The sequence below is a fragment of the Nerophis lumbriciformis genome, linkage group LG37, assembly GCF_033978685.3.
Source record: "Nerophis lumbriciformis linkage group LG37, RoL_Nlum_v2.1, whole genome shotgun sequence".
Lineage (NCBI taxonomy): Eukaryota > Metazoa > Chordata > Actinopteri > Syngnathiformes > Syngnathidae > Nerophis > Nerophis lumbriciformis.
Genome location: NC_084584.2, coordinates 19,587,196 through 19,608,412, shown reverse-complemented (window position 1 = coordinate 19,608,412; position 21,217 = coordinate 19,587,196). Strand labels below are relative to the sequence as shown.

Genomic DNA, 21,217 nt, shown 5'->3' with positions numbered 1-21,217 from the left:
CATAAACAGCATACCTGCCCAATAATGTTATAATTATAGAATGATGGAGGGCGAGTTCTTGGTTCCTTATGTGGGTTTATTGTTAGGCAGTTTCATTAACGTCCTCCCAGTGCGGTAACAACACACAACAACAACAGTCACGTTTTTGTATACCGTAAAGCAGTTCGTCTGCCGTAAACAGCAATGTTGTGACACTCTTAAACAGGACAATACTGCCATCTAGTGCATTTGATGAAAGCACTTTTGTGCGTGCCACACAGAATGCATCATCAGAGAGGGTGTTCAGCATGGTTCGAAAAATAGTGACAGAGAATAGAACAAGGATGGACAATTCAACCCTTAACTCAACAATGAGTAGATGAGTGTTATGTGTGTGTATATGTGTAAATAAATGAACACTGAAATTCAAGTATTTATTTTATATATATATATAATAAAATACATCTATATATATATGTATATAGAGGGTAGCGTAGTTTGACCGCCTGGTGCATGCTTTCATTGGGATGGCTGGCCCTCCGCCTAGTCTCTGCACCAGGCGGTCAAACTACGCCACCCTCTAGGTGTGGTCATTGAAGGCAAGTACATCCCTAATTTTATCCTCAATCAGGCTGATGTGTGGCCACCTGCCCCAAGGCAGCTGTGTCAGGTTGGCAATCACTGTGTTTGATTTAAATAGCACCTCAGTGTTTGACTCATTGTGTGGCTGGCTCCCTGCTGGGAAAGGTCTGCTTCCATTGGGCGGTAAGTGTGTTGCTCCACTGAAATGTAGTTTGTAAATTAGTCTGCTAAATGTGTAAGATGTTTGATTCATTGAATGCTGTGTTTTATTGAACTTTGCACTGATCAGAGATTTCTCTGCTATATGTTACAGGCAATTTAGGAGACCTGATCAAGGCATGAGGAATGCGATCATTTGTTTGTTTAAATGAAAGCCCCAACCAGGAGGAATTTAAGTTAACCTGCATTCCAAAAAAGTGACTGAATAAAGCAACGCTGCTGCGTTTGAACCCTAACAGGACTGTCTCTGGGAGGTTGGTTTGTGACCGCACATCACAAATTGGTGGAGAATGCAGGTATAGAAGACCCTCCCCAACCACAGTATGGAGCAAGCAGTAAGGGCGCTCCTGCAAAGCCAGGCGGAGTTGCAGAATGCGATGAAGGAACTGCTCAAGAAGGTCGACAAAGACGAAGCAGTGGTTCGAGCCCCGGGGGGAGTCCTCACCAAACAAGGCCCCGATGACGACGTTGAAGCCTATTTGGAGCTCTTCGAGCGCACTGCTACAAGGGAGCGATGGCCACCCGGTGAGTGGGCAGGAATAATTGCCCCGTTCCTCATTGGGGAGGCCCAGCACGCCTGCCGTGACCTGCGAGCAGAGGACGCACGAGACTACCCCAAGCTCAAGGCCGCCATATTAGCAAGTCATGGGTACAGTCTACCAGCTAGAGCTCAGCGATACCACGCCTGTGCCTACTGTGCCAGCCATCCGCCCAGGGCCCAGCTTGCAGAACTACTACGTCTTACCCAGGGCTGGCTGACGAGTGGCGGGGAGACACCCTGGATCCAAAGATTGGTGATTGATCGGTGTATTCGAGCTTTTCCGCCCGATGCCAGAAAGTATGCTGCGCAGGTGAGCCCCACCTCCCTGGATTCTCTGGTAGCTCTGTTGGAGAACTACCAAGTTAGCAACGAGATGCTCCGAACCACCAGAGCTGAGCCAAGCCGCCCCACCCCTGCTGAAAGGATGGGCCGTGAACGCCGGCGATCTCCTCCACGTAATGCCCCAAGGGATAGTAACCCACCGGAAAGGTTGGCCCGACCCCCCAGAAGGTGCTATGTCTGCGGGCGAGAAGGCCACACCTCCTGGGCCTGTCCGGAACGGGACCGAGACGTCTCAATGCCCTCTGCCGCCAGCTCGGGTGCCCACCGACCTTGCTTGCACACCGGGGACACCAGCCGACCCCATGCCACCCTGCCGGTGCGGGTGGGAGGTACAGACGGCCATGCCCTGATTGATTCTGGCAGCGTCGTCACCTTGGTGAGGGCTGACTACGCTGGTCCTGTCGGCGCAGACACCATCCCGGTCACCTGCGTCCATGGTGATGTCCGCCATTACCCGGTCAGCCATATCCGGGTCCAGACCCCCCGTGGAGACGCCGTTGTGGCTGCTGGGGTGGTCCCCAACCTACCTGTCCCTCTGCTGATAGGCACGGATTGTGTCCTCTTCCAGCGGTATTGGAACCCAGGCCGCCGCCGCCCACATCCTCCCCGACAAACAAGACAAAGAGACCGGCGCCCCGCAGCCTCGACCCCGCGGACCGCATTCCCCACCTTCCGAGCACCTAGAGGAACCTCACCAGGAAGTGGAGCATCTGAAAGAGACACCAGTGGGGGAGAGACCCCTCCAGCCAGTGAAGACCCCTTCTCTGAGTTCCCGCTCATGCCGGTCGAGGGGAATCCTCCTCAAGGCGAGTACGCCCCAGCCCAATGGGCTGACCCCAACCTAGAAATGGCCCGCCAAAGCATCACCACCATAGACGGTCAACTGGTCTCTGGGGTGGGTGTGATTTCTTATCCTCATTTTTTGGTAAAAGCGGGTCTGTTGTACCGAAGTGCAAAAGCTAGGGGTGGGGAAGTTGTCGAACAACTATTAGTGCCAAAAAGTTACGTCACCCGGGTGTTGTACCTCGCTCACTCCCACCAATTAGGGGCTCATCTGGGAGCCCAGAAAACCTATGACCGAGTGGTCGCCCGTTTTTATTGGCCCGGGGTGAAGCGAGCCGTCGAAGAATTTTGTCGCACCTGTCCAGAATGCCAAAAAGCGGCACCACGGCCCTTTCTCCGGAATCCCCTCATACCCCTCCCTATTATTGAGACGCCATTTTCACGAATAGCTATGGACATTGTAGGGCCGTTGCCAAAATCGTCTCGTGGACACCGCTATATCCTTGTCATCGTCGATTACGCAACCCGATACCCCGAGGCCATTCCCTTGCGTGTTGCTACCGCCAAGAATGTTGCCCATGAACTACTCATGCTTTTTAGCCGGGTTGGAATAGCAGACGAGGTTTTGACAGACCAGGGTACCTGTTTTATGGCCCGTGTAATGACCACATTGTATAAATGGCTTAAGATAAAACAGATCAGAACCTCAGTCTATCACCCACAAACTAACGGACTAGTGGAACGCTTTAATTCAACCTTGAAGACAATGTTAAGGAAACTGGTTGAAGTTGACGGGAAAGACTGGGACCGGTTAATTCCTTATGTACTGTTTGCTATTCGTGAAGTGCCACAAGCCTCTACAGGTTTTTCTCCCTTTGAGCTGCTCTACGGGCGGCATCCACGGGGTCTGCTAGACCTCGCCAAGCAAGCCTGGGAAAGTCAGCCCTCCCCCCACCGGAACGTTATAGACCACGTGGAACACCTACAGGAGAGAGCCAGAAGGGTATGGCCACTGGTCCGGGACCATATGGAGAAGGCTCAAGCCGCCCAGGCACGAACATACAACAAGGGCGCCCGTCTCCGTGAGTTTAAGGTGGGTGACCTTGTCTTAGTATTGGTCCCGACGGCAGAGTGCAAATTCTTGGCTAAGTGGCACGGCCCGTACGAGATCGCTGAGCGAGTGGGGGCCGTCAACTACCGTGTACAGCAACCCGGCCGGAGGAAAGGTTTGCAGCTGTACCATGTAAATGTATTGAAAAGATGGCACACTGCTGCACCTTTGCCTAGCCCTGCCCTTCTAACGGACCTCTCTTCCCAGAAACCTGCCGTCAATGTAGGCGTGGACCTTGGCCCAACACAAATCCAAGATGTCCAAGAGCTCTTGGACCGCTACCGGGACATTTTTGCAGAGATGCCCGGGCGCACCCATGTCATAGAACATGACATAGAGACCCCGCCTGGGAAGGTGGTCAGGCAACGACCATACAGGGTCCCAGAAGCGCGGAGGGAAGCAATAAAAGAAGAGGTAAAAAAGATGCTTGACCAAGGCGTCATTGAAGAGTCCTACAGCCCTTGGTCCAGTCCAATCGTGATCGTCCCTAAACCAGATGGCTCCTTGAGGTTTTGCAACGACTTCCGAAAACTAAACGACATATCCACCTTCGATGCATATCCCATGCCTAGAGCCGATGAGCTGATTGACCGCCTTGGACCTGCCCGCTTCGTCAGCACCATGGACTTGACAAAAGGTTATTGGCAGGTACCCCTGACCCAGAGAGCCAAACCCAAGACAGCCTTCTCAACTCCAGACGGCTTATTCCAGTACACTGTCCTCCCCTTCGGCATCCACGGGGCCCCTGCGACCTTCCAGCGCATGATGGACCGAATCCTCCGTCCTCACCAAGCCTATGCCGCCGCATATCTTGATGACATCGTGGTCCACAGCGCCACCTGGGCCCACCATCTGGAACACCTGGAGGCTGTCCTCAAGGCCCTTCGTCAGGCTGGTCTAACAGCGAACGGCAAGAAGTGCCGGGTAGGATGGACCGAAACCGACTACCTCGGGTATACGATAGGCCGTGGGTGTGTGCAACCCCAAGCCCAGAAGGTGGAGAAGATACGGAACTGGCCCCGCCCCATCACTAAAAAACAGGTGCAGTCCTTCTTAGGTCTGATCGGCTACTACCAGAAGTTTATCAAAGACTTTGCCACAATAGCGGCCCCCCTCAACGACCTCACTCGCCAACGGTCAACCCACCGAGTATCTTGGACCACCGAAACGGAAGGGGCCTTCGAGAAGTTAAAGCAGGCTCTGTGTGAGGAACCCATCCTTGTTGCACCTGACTTCACGAAGCCATTCGTCCTCCACACAGATGCCTCTGGCACTGGGATCGGGGCAGTCCTAGCCCAATTGGTTGGCACCGATGAACACCCCATAACCTTCATTAGCCGAAAATTACTGAAGCACGAGAAAAATTACTCTACCGTGGAGAAAGAGTGTCTTGCTGTGAAGTGGGCCATCCACCATCTCAGGTATTACCTATGGGGAAGATGCTTCACTCTGATGACCGACCACGCCCCCCTCAAATGGATGGCCACCAATAAGGACAGCAACGCTCGGGTGACACGCTGGTTTCTGGAACTGCAAAATTATAAGTTCACCGTCGAGCACCGCCCTGGAAAGGAAATCCGCCACGCCAACGCGATGTCCTGCCGCTACGAAGATGAAGAACAGGAAGCTCCTCGTCCCAACAAGGAGCTTAGGGGGGGGGGGGGGGGGTATGTGGAGCATCACAATACCTCCGAACAGGTGAGACTAGGCGGAGGGCCAGCCATCCCAATGAAAGCATGCACCAGGCGGTCAAACTACGCCACCCTCTAGGTGTGGTCATTGAAGGCAAGTACATCCCTAATTTTATCCTCAATCAGGCTGATGTGTGGCCACCTGCCCCAAGGCAGCTGTGTCAGGTTGGCAATCACTGTGTTTGATTTAAATAGCACCTCAGTGTTTGACTCATTGTGTGGCTGGCTCCCTGCTGGGAAAGGTCTGCTTCCATCGGGCGGTAAGTGTGTTGCTCCACTGAAATGTAGTTTGTAAATTAGTCTGCTAAATGTGTAAGATGTTTGATTCATTGAATGCTGTGTTTTATTGAACTTTGCACTGATCAGAGATTTCTCTGCTATATGTTCCAGGCAATTTAGGAGACCTGATCAAGGCATGAGGAATGCGATAATTTGTTTGTTTAAATGAAAGCCCCAACCAGGAGGAATTTAAGTTAACCTGCATTCCAAAAAAGTGACTGAATAAAGCAACGCTGCTGCGTTTGAACCCTAACAGAACTGTCTCTGGGAGGTTGGTTTGTGACCGCACATCACAATATATATATATATATATATATATATATATATATATATATATATATATATATATATATATATAATCTATGAAATACTTGACTTGGTGAATTCTAGCTGTAAATATACTCCTCCCCTTTTAGCCATGCCCCCAACCACGCCCCCGTCCCACCCCCCTCAACCCCACCTCCCGAAATCGGAGGTCTCAAGGTTGGCAAGTACCGTATTTTCCGCACCATAAGCCGCCCTGGGTTATAAGCCGCGCCTTCAATGAACGGCATATTTCAAAACTTTGTCCACCTATAAGCCGCCCCGTGTTATAAGCCGCATCTAACTGCGCTAAAGGAATGTCAAAAAAACAGTCAGATAGGTCAGACAAACTTTAATAATATATTAAAAACCAGCGTGATGTGGGCGCGCATGGAGTCGTATATCAACATGGACGGAGCTGCGTGAAAAAAGCCACCCGGCCTCTTCGCGTAAACTTACCTTAACCACTCGCTCATCTTTTCTTCATCCATCCATCCCTTCGAGTTAGCTTTTATGATGACGCCGGCTGGAAAGGTCTCTTTTGGCAAGGTCTTCCTTTTGAATATCACCATGGGTGGAAGTTTCTGGCCATTAGCATGGCAAGCTAGAACCACAGTGAAGGATGACTTCTCATTCCCTGTGGTGCGAATATTCACCGTACGTGCTCCCGTTGTATCCACAGTGCGGTTCACAGGAATATCAAAAGTCAGTGGAACCTCGTCCATGTTGATAATGTTCTCTGGCCGGATCTTTTTTTTCAGCTATCTTGTTTTTACAATATGCACGGAAAGTAGCCAGCTTTTCTTGAAAGTCTTTAGGCAGTTGCTGTGAAATAGTAGTCTGTGTGCGGATGGAGAGATTGCGTCTTTTCATGAACCGGAAACCTGTCGCTTAGTAGGAGCCATTTTGTGGTCTTTACAGATGTAAACACACAAAGGAAATGAAACGTAATATCTGCGCGCTTCTTCTTCTTCTACGGGGGCGGGTGGTTGCTTACAGTAGAAGAAGAAGCGCTTCCTCTTCTATGAGGGCGGGTGCTTACCTTGGCGGTTGCTTGCGTAGAAGAAGAAGCACTTCCTCTTCTACGGGGAAAAAAGATGGCGGCTGTTTACCGTAGTTGCGAGACCGAAACTTTATGAAAATGAATCTTAATATTAATCCATATATAAAGCGCACCGGGCTATAAGCCGCACTGTCAGCTTTTGAGTAAATTTGTGGTTTTTAGGTGCGGCTAATAGTGCGGAAAATACGGTATGCCCAGAATGTACATGAAAATAAAGAATGTGGGATTTACAATATAATATATGACACTGAATATTGACAACATATGAACGTGGCCCAGAGGATCACTGCATGTCCTCTTGCATCTCTAGAGGACCTGTATAAGAGACACTGCAACAGGAGAGCAAACAGCATCCTCAGGGACTCATCCCACCCAGGTCACCACTGGCTTGAACTCTTGCCCTCAGGGAGGCGCTATAAGACCATCAAAGCAAGGACAAATAGATTGAAAAACAGTTTCTATCCTAGAGCTGTTATTTCCCTAAACACTGCACATGCCGAAAACTCACCACTTTATTAACTTGCTTACCTCTGATAGAGATCTACTGTGCAATATGTTTTTAACATTATAATATGTTTTTAAATTTTAAATTGTTTTATATTGTTTGTTGTCTTAAGACTATTTTATGTAGGTTGTTTAAAAAGCACTGAGCTGGATTGCTGTCCAATTTAGTTGTTTCCATACAACGACAATAAAGGTATTCTGATTCTGATTCTGATTCTGATTCTGAACGTCACACCCCCTCTCGATCGACATATTTTACAATCAAGCGAAACGCAACTAAAATGCAACAAACACAGCGAAATATGAACGCGAAGGGTAAAAGAAAATCCTGCTTACAATCTGATACATCACTAAGCTTTGGAACTATGCCGTGAAAATCTCCTTCCGTGTCTGTCCCTGACACCCGCATTTCAGGCTGGCCACTCAGGAAACACTCAGTGGAAACGCTCCCCACCCACACTGCTTGGTGCCTTGTCTGAGCTGCTGTGACTTAGATGACCATAGTAACTAGTATATCATGCAAAAGCGCAGATTCCAACCACTGAAATACTTTTTATAGTTCAAGACTTACGGTCATTTGAAAACATCACTGCACATCATAATGGTAGCTACAGTTTCCATCTTAATGATCTAAAAAAAATATTTGGGACTGTCCGGCGGGCTAGATTGAAAAGTTTAACTGGCTGCATGCGGCCCCCGGGCCTTAATTTGTCCAGGTCTGCCATAGCGGCTCAAGAGTTCAGTTCAAAACTTGGGAGACAAACATTTTTGTAGCAAATTCCTAAAAACACTAGAGTGCTCCTGTTGTATAGGGGAGGTTGGACCAATGTAAAAACATTGTCAGATCCTTGCATTGATGTTATAACTTTACTCAAATGTTGACCAAAGCACCACCATTACATGTTATGTAGACCACAAGGAAGTAAAGAAAAAAAGGTAGAACAAAAACCCTAATATCAAGATTCAAGATTCAATTCAAGATGCTTTATTATTGTCCATTCTTTAACATGTACAAGACACATAAGAACTGAAATTACATTTTCGGCACAGTGCCACTAAGAGCAGACATACGTTACAAGGGGGACAAGATGGGACCGCCAATGGATCAGCCACTTACGGCGCTCCTTAAAAAAGGTGGGAAAAAGGTGACATTGGGAAAGGGGGAAGAGTAAAAAAAAGTATCAGTCTAAGGCTGGACCCTCGGGAGGGGTCCAGACTGAGTCCAAGGAAAAAAACTCACATAGCATAGCACACATAAACATGATACATGTAATCACAACAACTCGCAACAGAGGGGTGGGGGGGTTTGAGGCCCTGGAGGCCGGCTGCCGCTATAAAGCGCTACTCAGCCGTCCACAACCCCGAAGAGGAATTAAGCAGTGGTGAAGGCGTTGATTGGGGGAGGGGCGGGTGCGTGCATGTATGCCCAATTAACTTAATAATATTAATTATTAATATGACCCCTTGAAGGATATATTTTGGACAACACACAACAATACACTCTGGTGCCACCTCTCACACTCATTTACAATTCTCAAAAAATACTAAAATAAAAAATGTGACGGAGAGAAGACAAACTCTTTCTGAGGGAAAGGACTAGTGCGGAAGATTGGACCAGCACCAAAACACAAAGCGCTAAAATAAACATGCTTCCATGTCAGGAAAAGAGCGTTGATTTATTGCACAGCCTGTACTTGGCTGCTTGAACTTGAAACGATACCACGATGTGACATCATTTAACGAATGGAGTTACCTGATGGATTGCTGGGCTAAGAAAGTTGCTCTCAAGCCTCAGCAAGACGCGGCGCTGAGAGCAAACTGCAAGTCTCAAAACTGAGGCTCCTCAATGCAAACCGCAAGCCATCCGCGTCCTCCGGCAGCGAAATGACACAGCGTCTCAGGCCAGTGGCAGGCTGCCACGGCTCCAACCATGGCACCAGTCTAGCCCTGTTATTAAGCTAGCAGGCAGCTAACGGCGGCCGTATGCTCGCTGTGTCCTCACACAACCTCCTCTGGCAACCCTCAGCACGCTGCCAATGCACATCACCGACCCTCATTATGTTACACATTGATGAACTACACCAGACCTGGGCAAATTAAGGCCGGGGGCCGCATGCAGCCTGTTAAGCTTTTCAATCTGGCCCACCGGACATTCCCAAATAATTTTTTTAGATCATTAAGATGGAAACCGTAGCTGCCATTATGATGTGCAGTGATGTTTTCAAATAACCGCAAGTCTTGAACTATACAAAGTATTTCAGTGGTTGGAATCTGCGCTTTTGCATGATGTACTGGTTACTATGGTAATCTAAGTCACAGCAGCTCAGACGAGGCACCAAGCAGTGCATTTCCACAGAGTGTTTTCCAGAGCGGCCAGCCGAAATGCGGGTTTTTACAACAAAGTTCTAAAGCTTAGTGATATATCAGATACCGGTATATCAGATTGTAGGTGGGGGTTTTCTTACCCTTCGCGTTCATATTTCGCTGTGTTTGTTGCATTTTTGTTGCGTTTTGCCTGATTGTAAAACATGTCGATCGAGAAGGGGTGTGACGATCATATGTTGTCAATATTCAGTGTTTTATCGGTCATAGTTAATATTGTAAATCCCACATTCTTTATTTTCATGTACGTTCTGAGTGTCTGATTCAGGTAAAAAATTTACAATTCCATTCCGTTTTTTAAGGCGGTCTGTCATAACGTTTTTAGCATTCAATCAGACATTATTGTGAGGTTTTGTATTAATGTTCCTTAAAATAGGACCCAAGCACACATACTATACAGCAGATTTTCACAGCTTACAAATTATATAATTATATTATATATTACACATATATAAATGTGTGTGTGTGTGTGTATATATGTAAACATGTGTGTGTATATATCAGAGGTGTGGACTCGAGTCACATGACTTGGACTCGAGTCAGACTCGAGTCATGAATTTGATGACTTTAGACTCGACTTGACAAAATGTAAAGAGACTTGCAACTCGACTTAGACTTTAACATCAATGACTTGTGACTTCACTTGGACTTGAGCCTTTTGACTTGACATGACTTGACATGACTTGCTACTTTCCCCAAAATCCAACGCTTAAAAAGTTATTTTTGAGCCTCCGTATTTTTCATTTTCTTCGTCTGTGTCTCTCAGCGTGTTGTTCCTGTCAGCTGGTGTGTTGTCAGTACAACAGCCAATCAAATTAGATCTACGTTGTTTTCATCACGCAGCATTCATCCAATCAAATTGCAGTACAACCACCGAACAAGTTGTCAAACAACGCAACAATTATGCCAAAGTTGGTTTCGTTCGGGTATAAAAACTACGACTTGGTCAACAAAAAACGAATTGCCGTATGGAAATCACGCAGTTCGAATATTACAGACGGAGACGCAACAACGTTCAACATTTGAAGTTGCACAAAGAAGGGTAAGTTTTGAATGTAAGATAACGTTTATTGGCTAAGTAACGTGACTTTTATTTGCTGTGTAGTTAAATCAGTGAAGCTGCAAACTCACTGCTAACGTTATAACCATAGACATCTTATAAGTAGACGCAGCATGGAGCGCTACTGCCTACTGGCGCAGACGAGGCGCGGGGCCGCCATCTTGGAGTGGTGATCCGCTCCACTCAGTGCAATTCATTTGGCAGGAACAATGAACTGTCAGCGCATTTAATTCATTTTACCTCACTGAATACCACTGATTTTCACCCCCCTTTTTTGTCATACGTGTAGCTATGATAACAGACACATGTTTTGGCGTGTTTTAGTATTCATAGTTTGCTTAACAGTAATATAATATTTTTATATGCTATAAGTGACCAGACGTCCGAGATCAAAACTGGGATTATAATCCTAGAGAAGGGGAAACAACGGTAAACTATTTTTAAGTTGAAGAAACAATATGATTAGGTTATATATACATGCGTATATCCTACATAAACAATGTATGAATACATTAGATATCTATATATCTTAGGGACCTATAGACTGTATCTCTGTTGCTGCAGCAGCAGAGAGTTTATTCTGTCTTGACACTTTGTATTAATATTTTCTATTACATTCTTCCCTTAAATGATAATATTTGCAGTGATTGTTTTATATGTATTATTTTATGTAAGTCGCTTTGGATAAAAGCGTCTGCCAAATACTTAAACATAAACACATATAAACACCTGAAAGTCTTCATATCAGCTAAAACCACCAATCTGTTTCACTGGATTCAGAATAAAACCAAATTCTGTTTTACCCAACAATGTTAGTATTTGAATATTGTTACTTGAAGACTTATTCCTGGTTACAATTATACTGTTAAGAAAGTATTGTCTTATACTTTGCCTAAAATGAGAATGCATCATAATCAGTGGCGGCTGGTGAATTTTGTTTTAGGTGGGGCTGAAAGTTTGTAAACCAAACCCCTGTAGGGGCGTCATACTCCCCCAGAAGATTTATTTGTGATTTTCACATACAAATATTGAAGATCTTTGATCCTTCTCAACTCTGTGGTAATATTATTTTCATAAGATGCAACCAATAGTACGTTAATGTTAAATCTTACTTGTGAAAAGTAATCCCCCGATTCCTATTTTCAACAGTCCGCTCATTTGAGCAGGAAAACGCTGAACACCAGCCCGGCATCTTTGTTTTCTACCTGTCAACTGTCAGTTTAGGCTGCTCGCCGGCTCCTCATCACCACTTCAAGATGGCGGCCAAATTGCTCACGTCACAGCAACCTGCGTCTACTTATAAGATGTCTATGGTTACAACGTCATTGCAAACACGGCAATCTGTTGCGTCCACTGCAGTTTGCTACCTTATTCATACTTTTTGTCAAGTGATTTTTTTTTAAGCAGGGTTGCATGAGGTACCTACACATAACGTTACGTTAGACAATGTATCACACACAGTAACGTAACGTTAGTCAATGTATCACACACAGTAACGTAACGTTAGTCAATGTATCACACACAGTAACATTACGTTAGTCAATGTATCACACACAGTAACATTACGTTAGTCAATGTATCACACACAGTAACATTACGTTAGTCAATGTATCACACACAGTAACGTAAAGTTAGACGGTGGTCAGCAGCACCGCGTATTTTAGCCACATACAAAAAGACAAACATAGTCAAATAAAGGTCAGTTAAAATGTATACTATATTAAGAATATGTGTACATATTGCATAGGGTCCTGACATCTAAAAAGTACAACTCTGTTCATTGTTATGTTCATATATTTGTTATGTTTTTCATGTGTACGCACACATAAACACACATACAGTATGAGATGAGATCAATGAGATAAGGTAAGAACAGGATAGAAACTGCTGTGGAACTAGTTACAATGCAATATGCCATTGAAATACAATGTTAACACTTTTGTGCAAATAAGTACAGTTGCACTTGTTTTTTTCAAATGTGTTTATTCTGTAAAGGAATGAGTTACATGTTTAAAATGACTGGTTAATAGTGCTATTTTGAAGTGCAATGTCAGCACTATCTTTTTCCCTGCAATTTCAAATGCACTTGTTTTAATAAATAAATACAGCATTTTAAAAGCATACACAATCTGTGTAAATATATTAGTCTGTGGTTAAACGACTTGAAAGGACTCGAAACTCAAAATGCAGGACTTGGGACTTGACTTGAGACTTTCCAGTCTTGACTTTGGACTTGACTCGGACTTGCTCTGTCTTGACTCGGGACTTGACTCGGACTTGAGGGCAAAGACTTGAGACTTACTTGTGACTTGCAAAGCAATGACTTGGTCCCACCTCTGGTATATATATGCATATATATTTGTATATATATATAAGTATACATAGATAGATAGATATACCGGCCCCAGATACATTTTTTTCTCTAAATTTGGCCCCCCGAGTCAAAATAATTGCCCAGGCCTGAACTACAATATGGAAGCATGCATGGATGCATTTATTGACAAGCTGTTAATAGATGGGATGAATGGTTGGAATTTTGATTAGATTAGATCAAATGGAATTATCTATAGAATAATCCATTCATACATTAATTTACTGATGATTAATATAAATATTTTTAATACATCGAAATTCATTAAAGTTATGAGGGGATTTTCAAGCAACTTTCAGGAAATGTCCAAAAAGGGAAAAGGAACAACAACTACTATGTCACCTTACGTTTACGTTACAAGCTAAACTTCTGTGTGTCTGTGGGTGTACAGGTCCTGCCTCCACCCACAGAGGCAAAGACAGTGGGTGGCCTCAACTTCAAACTGATTCCATTTTGGGGATGATCGGGATAATCAACTTCTCCTTGTGTATGTGCGTGTGTGTATGTGTGTATGCTAGCGGCCTCGCCTCCACCCAGAGAGACAAAGACAGTGGATGACTTATTATGAATTGTGAAAAACATAGCAACAATAGAAACATAACTGCCAAACTAAAATATGTGCTTAAAATAACGGTATTGAAGTATGTAAGAAATCATTGCACTTGCGAAAGACTGATCATCTTCACATACAGTACAGGTCAAGAGTTTGGACACACCTTCTCATTTCGATGCGTTTCCTTTATTTTCATGACTATTTTAGATTGTCACTGAAGGCACAGAGTGCCTGCCTTTTGAAGCTCATCGAGAGAATGCCAAGAGTGTGCAAGGCAGTAATCAGAGCAAAGGGTGGCTATTTTGAAGAAACTAGAATATAAAACGTGTTTTCAGTTATTTCACCTTTTTTGTTCAGTACTCCACATGTGTTCATTCGTAATTGTGATGCCTTCAGTGACAATCTACAATGTAAATAGTCGTGAAAATAAAGAAAATCCATTGAATGAGAAGGTGTGTCCAAACTTCTGGCCTGTACTGTACATCAGAGGTGGGACCAAGTCATTGTTTTGCAAGTCACAAGTAAGTCTCAAGTCTTTGCCCTCAAGTCCGTGTCAAGTCCCGAGTCAAGACAGGCAAGCCCCGAGTCAAGTCCAAAGTCAAGACTGGAAAGTCTCAAGTCAAGTCCTAAGTCCTGCATTTTGAGTTTCGAGTCCTTTCAAGTCCTTTTAACCACAGACTAATATATTAACACAGATTGTGTATGCTTTTCAAACGCTGTATTTATTTATTAAAACAAGTGCATTTTAAATTGCAGGAAAGAAAATTGTGCTGACATTGCACTTTATAATAGCACTATTAACCAGTCATTTTAAACATTAACTCATTCCTTTACAGAACAAACACATTGAAAAATAAAGTGCAAATGTACTTATTTGTACAAAAGTGTTAACATTGAAAAAACATGACATATACGTGAACATAACAAAAAAGTTGTATTTTTTATATGTCAGGGCCCTATGCTGCATTGCATTTGCAAAAGACCAAATTAGCCAAGAGTCTGTCAGTCATTTGTGCACGATGGGGGCGTAGTATGATGCCACCATGGCTGAAAACTCGCTCCACTGGAGCACTGGAGGCAGGCACTGCCAAGACTCTCATGGCCACTCGGAACAGTGAAGGAAGAGTCTTCATGTTCAATGCCCAGAACAAAAGGGGGGAGAGAGTTGTTTTGGGTTGGTGCACTACTTGTAAGTGTATCTTGTGTTTTTTATGTTGATTTAATTAAAAAAAGAAAAAAGAAAACAATTATTTCTTGTGCGGCCCGATACCAATCGATCCACGGACCAGTACCGGGCCGCGGCCCGGTGGTTGGGGACCACTGAGGTAAACACCCAACAGTATGTCAGAAAGCTAGCTAAAACGGTACACATATTCATAATATAGTATACATTTTAACTGACCTTTATTTTACTATTTTTGTCTTTTTTTAGGTGGCTAAAATACGCGATGCTGCTGACCGCCGTCTAACGTTACGTGTGATATATTGACTAACGTAACCCTGCTTAAAAAAAATCACTGAACAAAAAGTATGAATAAGGTAGTGAACTGCAACAGATTCCCGTGTTTGCAATAACGTTATAACGTTAGCAGTGAGTTTACAGCCTCACTGATTTAACTACACAGCAAATAAAAGTCACGTTACTTAGCCAATAAACGTTATCTTACATTCAAAACTTACCGTTCTTTGTGCAACTTCAAATGCCGGACGAAGTTGGAAGTTGTTGCCTCTCCATCAGTAATTTTCGAACCGCATGTGTTGCATACTGCAAACCATTTTGTGTTGACCACCTCGTAATTTTTATACCCAAACAAAATTATTTTAGGTATCATTTTTTGTTCACTGGCGTGTGGTTTGGACATGTCTTCTTCGTTGGTTGTCCTGCAATTTGATTGGATGAATGCTGTGTGATGAAAACAAAGTAGATCTAATTTGATTGGCTGTTGTACTGAGACCACACCAGCTGACACACGCAACGCTGATAGACAAGTACACAATGAAAAATACGGAGCGCTCCCGAATAACTTTTTCATCTTTGGGTTTTGGGGAAAGTAGCAAGTCATGTCAAGTCATGTCAATTCAAAAGGCTCAAGTCCAAGTGAAGTCACAAGTCATTGATGTTAAAGTCTAAGTCGAGTTGCAAGTCTTTTTACATTTTGTCAAGTCGAGTCTAAAGTCATCAAATTCATGACTCGAGTCTGACTCGAGTCCAAGTCATGTGACTCGAGTCCACACCTCTGCTGTACATATATAAAAACATATATATAAGCAGCGGGCCCTCGCTACAAGCACTGATGACTTCTCTGAGACGGCCCAAACACAACTCCTCTAAATAACTTGTGTGGGACTGAAAGAACTTCTTTGAAAGCCAAATAATTCCTGTCTTGTTTCCTGGCCAGCTGGGTGGGCTGCGAGCTGCTATCACTATTAGTATGCTCCACAAGAAAAGCAGAAAGAAAGCGAGCAGCGGGCCAGGAGGACAGCTGCGCACTGTGCTGCCCCGTACAAAAAGCTTGAAAGCCTCCGGGGGGTGGGGGGGATTAAAGGACGGACACTGGCACACTTGCTTGCTTTTTTTTGGTCCCCTCTTCTTCTTTTCACTTGCTCTTTTTTGGTTTGAAACCAAACAGAGAATGGCTTTAGTCGCTCTCTCTTTCTCTGCTTACAGATATCATGAAAGGCTTGTGGTGCCTTCATTGCATCAGTTTCGCTTTGGGGCACCAAAAGCTTGTCAGCGGTATTTTGGCAAAGAGAGTAAAATACAGGAGGAGGAGACTGATTACAGCTTTGGACAATGAAATTGAGACTTTAGGGCTAGAAGTCAATTCTGCTGCAGGACCCAATATTAAGGTCAACTTTACAGCTGTTTATCACCTGAAATAACCCAATCCCACGCTGCAGTAATGTTTTGTAATAGTATAAATTCTCAGCACACAAGGTTGTCCTTAGAGTACCTCTAAAGAAAGGAGGCGCCCCAGAACGAATAAATGGACAGTGGATGGTGTGGCAAATGTTTAAAAGCACTTGAGCTCAATCAAATAGACAATTAAAAATTACTTTTACCTCCTTATGACATTTGTTTTTGTTATATGCATATCATATATTAATATAATACAATTAATGCATTTTACATAATGAAACAGTAAATATATGTAAAATGTATATATATAATTAAATTTGAATTGAATAATACAAATGTAAAAAGAATATACCATACATTCAGTAGGCTGTAGCTGACCCTTATACAGGCCTACTAGTATATTTAATAATAAAATAATAATAATAGTAAATAATTATATTTTTACTCGATGTTTTCAAGCTTTACTTCTTTTTTTTACTACTTTATTGCAATGATTTTACAAAATTATACAATATCTTTTTGTTTAACATTGCCTTTAAAAAAAAAAAGATAATTACGCTTCATAAAAACACTTTGTAATCTTAAAACATCTTTTTTTGTTGTTTGTTTTAGACTGGCTTTTTTCTCCTTTTAATACATTTTTAATATATTTTTGCCCATCGGTTTTGTTGTCTCCATCTTCCAGAAGAAGATGGATGGATGGATGGTTTTGTTGTCTTACTATATTCTGCATGATTTTTCCTAAGAGTGATTTTATATGTTAAATTTTAACTTTTACCTTTTACAGGTGTACTATACACTGGCAGTTACACAACAAAACCCCAAAGCCTAAAAAAAAGGGTTTTTTTTTGTTTTTTTTCAAAGAGCATTAAACGTTTGGATTGTTTTCTACATCCTTTTGCTCAAATCTCTCAATCCACAAACAAAAATACTCAATGTTTTTTTTAACCCTTTGAAGGACTTTTTATCAAATGATGTCACAGTTGTCAATTAGCACATTTGTATAACATGAGTTATTTCATAAATGTAATAAACCTGTGACATTATCTGACTAAAATATCTTAAAAATATAATTTAATAAATATTACATGTTTGATATTTTTATTTTGGACTGATGTTTACACAGCAAAAATAGTAAAAAATAAAATAAAAAAGATAATCCAAAAATGTTTTTACGCCCTTCAAAAACTTAAGGACTTTTATGTCCTGTTTGGACTTGAAGCTAATTAAAATAAAATCTCCTCAAAGGGTATATAAAGTATAAAAGATCCAAACTAATTCAAGCATGACAAACCATATCTCATGCTTTCAGTTTCTGTTTTGCTTCACTGACTTAACATCTGACCTGAGGCCACCAGTGGGACTTTAAAAGTGGTCCACTCAACCATCTTCTTACAGTGGGTACAGAATTGTTTCTCTTTTTGTATCATTGCAGCCATTTGCTAAAATCAAAAAAGTTATTTTTATTTTTCATTAATGTACACTCAGCACCCCTTCTTGACAGAAAAAAACAGGAATGTAAACATTTTTGCAAATTTATTAAAAATAAAAAACTCTAAATCAAATGTAAATAAGTACTCTTTGCTCAATCTTTTGTTGATGCACCTTTGGCAGCAACAAAGTATATTTTAAATACGATGCTACAAGCTTGACACACCTATCTTTGGGCAGTTTTGCCCATTCCCCTGAGCAGCACCTCTCAAGCTCCTTCAAATTGGATGGGAAGCGTTGGTTTTCATCCAGGATGTCTCTGTACATTGCTGCATTCATCTTAGTCTAGTCAGGGAGGTGACCAAGAACCCGATGGTCACTCTGTCAGAGCTATACAGCAGTACTCTGTGGAGAGAGGAAAACCATCTCGGCAGCAATCCACCAATAACAAAATGTTTGACTCTCAGACCACGAGAAACCAAGCATGGCTCATCACCATGCACAATACCATCCCGACAGTGAAGCATGGTGGTGGCAGCATCATGCTGTGGGGGTGTTTTTCGGCGCCAGGAACTGAGAGACTAGTCAGGATGGTGGAAAAGATGAATGCAGCACTGTACAGAGACATCCTGGATGAAAACCAACACTTTCCATCCAATTTGATGGCACTTGAAAGGTGCTGCAAAGAAGAATGGGCGAAACTGCCCAAAGATAGGTGTGCCAAGCTTGAGACTATAATTGCTGCCAAAGATGCATCAACAAAGTTTTGAGCAAAGGGTCTAAATATTTATGTACATGTGATTTTTGAGTTTATTTTTAATTAATTTGCAAATTTTTTGCAAATTAATTAAAAATAATTATAAATTTAATATAAATTATAAATTATACATTTCTGTTTTTTTTGTCAAGATTGGGAGCTAAGTGTACATTAACGATAAATTAAATGAACTTTTTTGATTTTAGCAAAATGCCTGCATCGAAACAAAGAGTGAAAAACTTTCCGTACCCGCTGTATATGCACCTGCGTGGCCATGAGCAGAGGTCACAGAGCCCACTCAATGGCTGCGCTTTGGACATACTGTAAAATAATGACCATGATTTCACAGCATTTAACAGTTTTTTTCACAGTAAAATGCTGTAATCAAAATTCACTGCAACATTACAAATGAATGTAAAAACACAGTATCATTATATTTGACAGTAAAACCCTGCGAATGTTAAAGTAATGCAATTTCTAACGAGCAATTTGCTGTTGATTACAATGACAAATTTAAAAGAAAAATGTCTCCTTTTTCATACAGAAATGAATGAAAAGTAATATGCAGAGCACAATAGTGGGGAAAGTTCCTTAATATTACCAGCAAGAAAAGTAATCCAGCAAATATGGCATGTGCAAAGTTGGATAATTACAATAAGTGTCAAGAGACTGCACCATATATCATTACAACAATGAAAATAGCCAAAAAAAAGCCTACCTGACTCTTTGAAGCAGCATCTTGTTGAAAAGTGTCCACTTGTGTCTTTGCTGCAGTGCGACTGATCCTCTTGGGGGCAAAAAGAGTCTCTGGTTGCAGCGCTCTGCAGCTTCTGGAGGGAGCCGCTTCTTGATGTGTCTAACCCACTCGACGGGTCCGGGAGAGAAGGAAGGAGTTGAAAGTCAAGGAACAAAACCCCGAACTGCCCCCTTAGGGATGGACATGGCGCATGCTTGTCAAGCCACGGTGTAGATGAGGAGTGGAGAGGGTGTGTGTGTGTGTGTGTGTGTGTGTGTGTGTGTGTGTGTGTGTGTGTGTGTGTGTGTGTGTGTGTGTGTGTGTGTGTGTGTGTGTGCGGCGTGAAGTTGTGGAGCTGTTCTGAGTGTTTTTTTTTATGACGTATATTTATCCTGCAAGGGAAACTACATAATGAAGCATGCACTTACAACTGCTTTGATTTTATTACCTGATACTTGCAACAAAAAAGCTTTGCAATGTAAAAGTGGAGTATATACAGTAGTACCACACCAAATACATCAGATGGCACTAAAAAAGCTTGTAGATTTATTGCGAAATGTTAAATATGTGGATAAAGTTGTTGACATATTTATAGTTTGGTTTTTCAATTATGAATATGGGTGTGACTCGATCTGCTCCTGTCAACTCTCTCTGTCCTTTGTTTTGCAATGTGGAGCAACGGAACAGTGTGAACTGTACTGAAGATTCTTACATTTAATTCTGTTATTTTCAATGTATCTATTGCTATTATTTATACTATTATTCTTAACTTTTAAGTTCAAATGTACAAACCCCGTTTCCATATGAGTTGGGAAATTGTGTTAGATATAAATATAAACATAAAACAATGATTTGCAAATCCTTTTCAACCCATATTCAATTGAATGCACTACAAAGACAAGATATTTGATGTTCAAACTCATAAACTTTATTTTTATTTTGCAAATAATAATTAACTTCATGGCTGCAACACGTGCCAAAGTAGTTGGGAAAGGGCATGTTCACGACTGTGTTACATGGCCTTTTCTTTTAACAACACTCAATAAACGATTGGGAACTGAGGAGACACATTTTTTAAGCTTCTCAGGTGGAATTCTTTCCCATTCTTGCTTGATGTACAGCTTAAGTTGTTCAACAGTCCGGGGGTCTCCGTTGTGGTATTTTAGGCTTCATAATGCGCCACACATTTTTAATGGGAGGCAGGTCTGGACTACAGGCAGGCCAGTCTAGTACCCGCACTCTTTTACTATGAAGCCACGTTGATGTAACACGTGGCTTGGCATTGTCTTGCTGAAATAAGCAGGGGCGTCAATGGTAACGTTGCTTGGATGGCAACATATGTTGCTCCAAAACCTGTATGTACCTTTCAGCATTAATGCCGCCTTCTCAGATGTGTAAGTTACCCATGTCTTGGACACTAATACACCCCCATACCATCACAGATGCATGCTGGCTTTTCAACTTTGCGCCTATAACAATCCGGATGGTTCTTTTCCTCTTTGGTCCGGAGGACACGACGTCCACAGTTTCCAAAAACAATTTGAAATGTGGACTCGTCAGACCACAGAACACTTTTCCACTTTGTATCAGTCCATCTTAGATGAGCTCAGGCCCAGCGAAGCCGACGGCATTTCTGGGTGTTGTTGATAAACGGTTTTCGCCTTGCATAG

General features: G+C 42.8%; 1 protein-coding gene across 1 annotated transcript in view; it reads right to left on the bottom strand.

Moving 5' to 3' along the window:
- LOC133577384 (brevican core protein-like) overlaps positions 1–19,676 on the bottom strand; it is a 38,709-nt gene extending 19,033 nt beyond the window's left edge. Inside the window, exon 1 of the mRNA XM_061931147.1 lies at positions 19,530–19,676. Coding sequence (XP_061787131.1) covers positions 19,530–19,549 — 20 coding nt within the window. The 5' untranslated portion in view covers positions 19,550–19,676. The remainder of the gene's footprint in view (positions 1–19,529) is intronic.
- Positions 19,677–21,217: the final 1,541 nt, after the last annotated feature.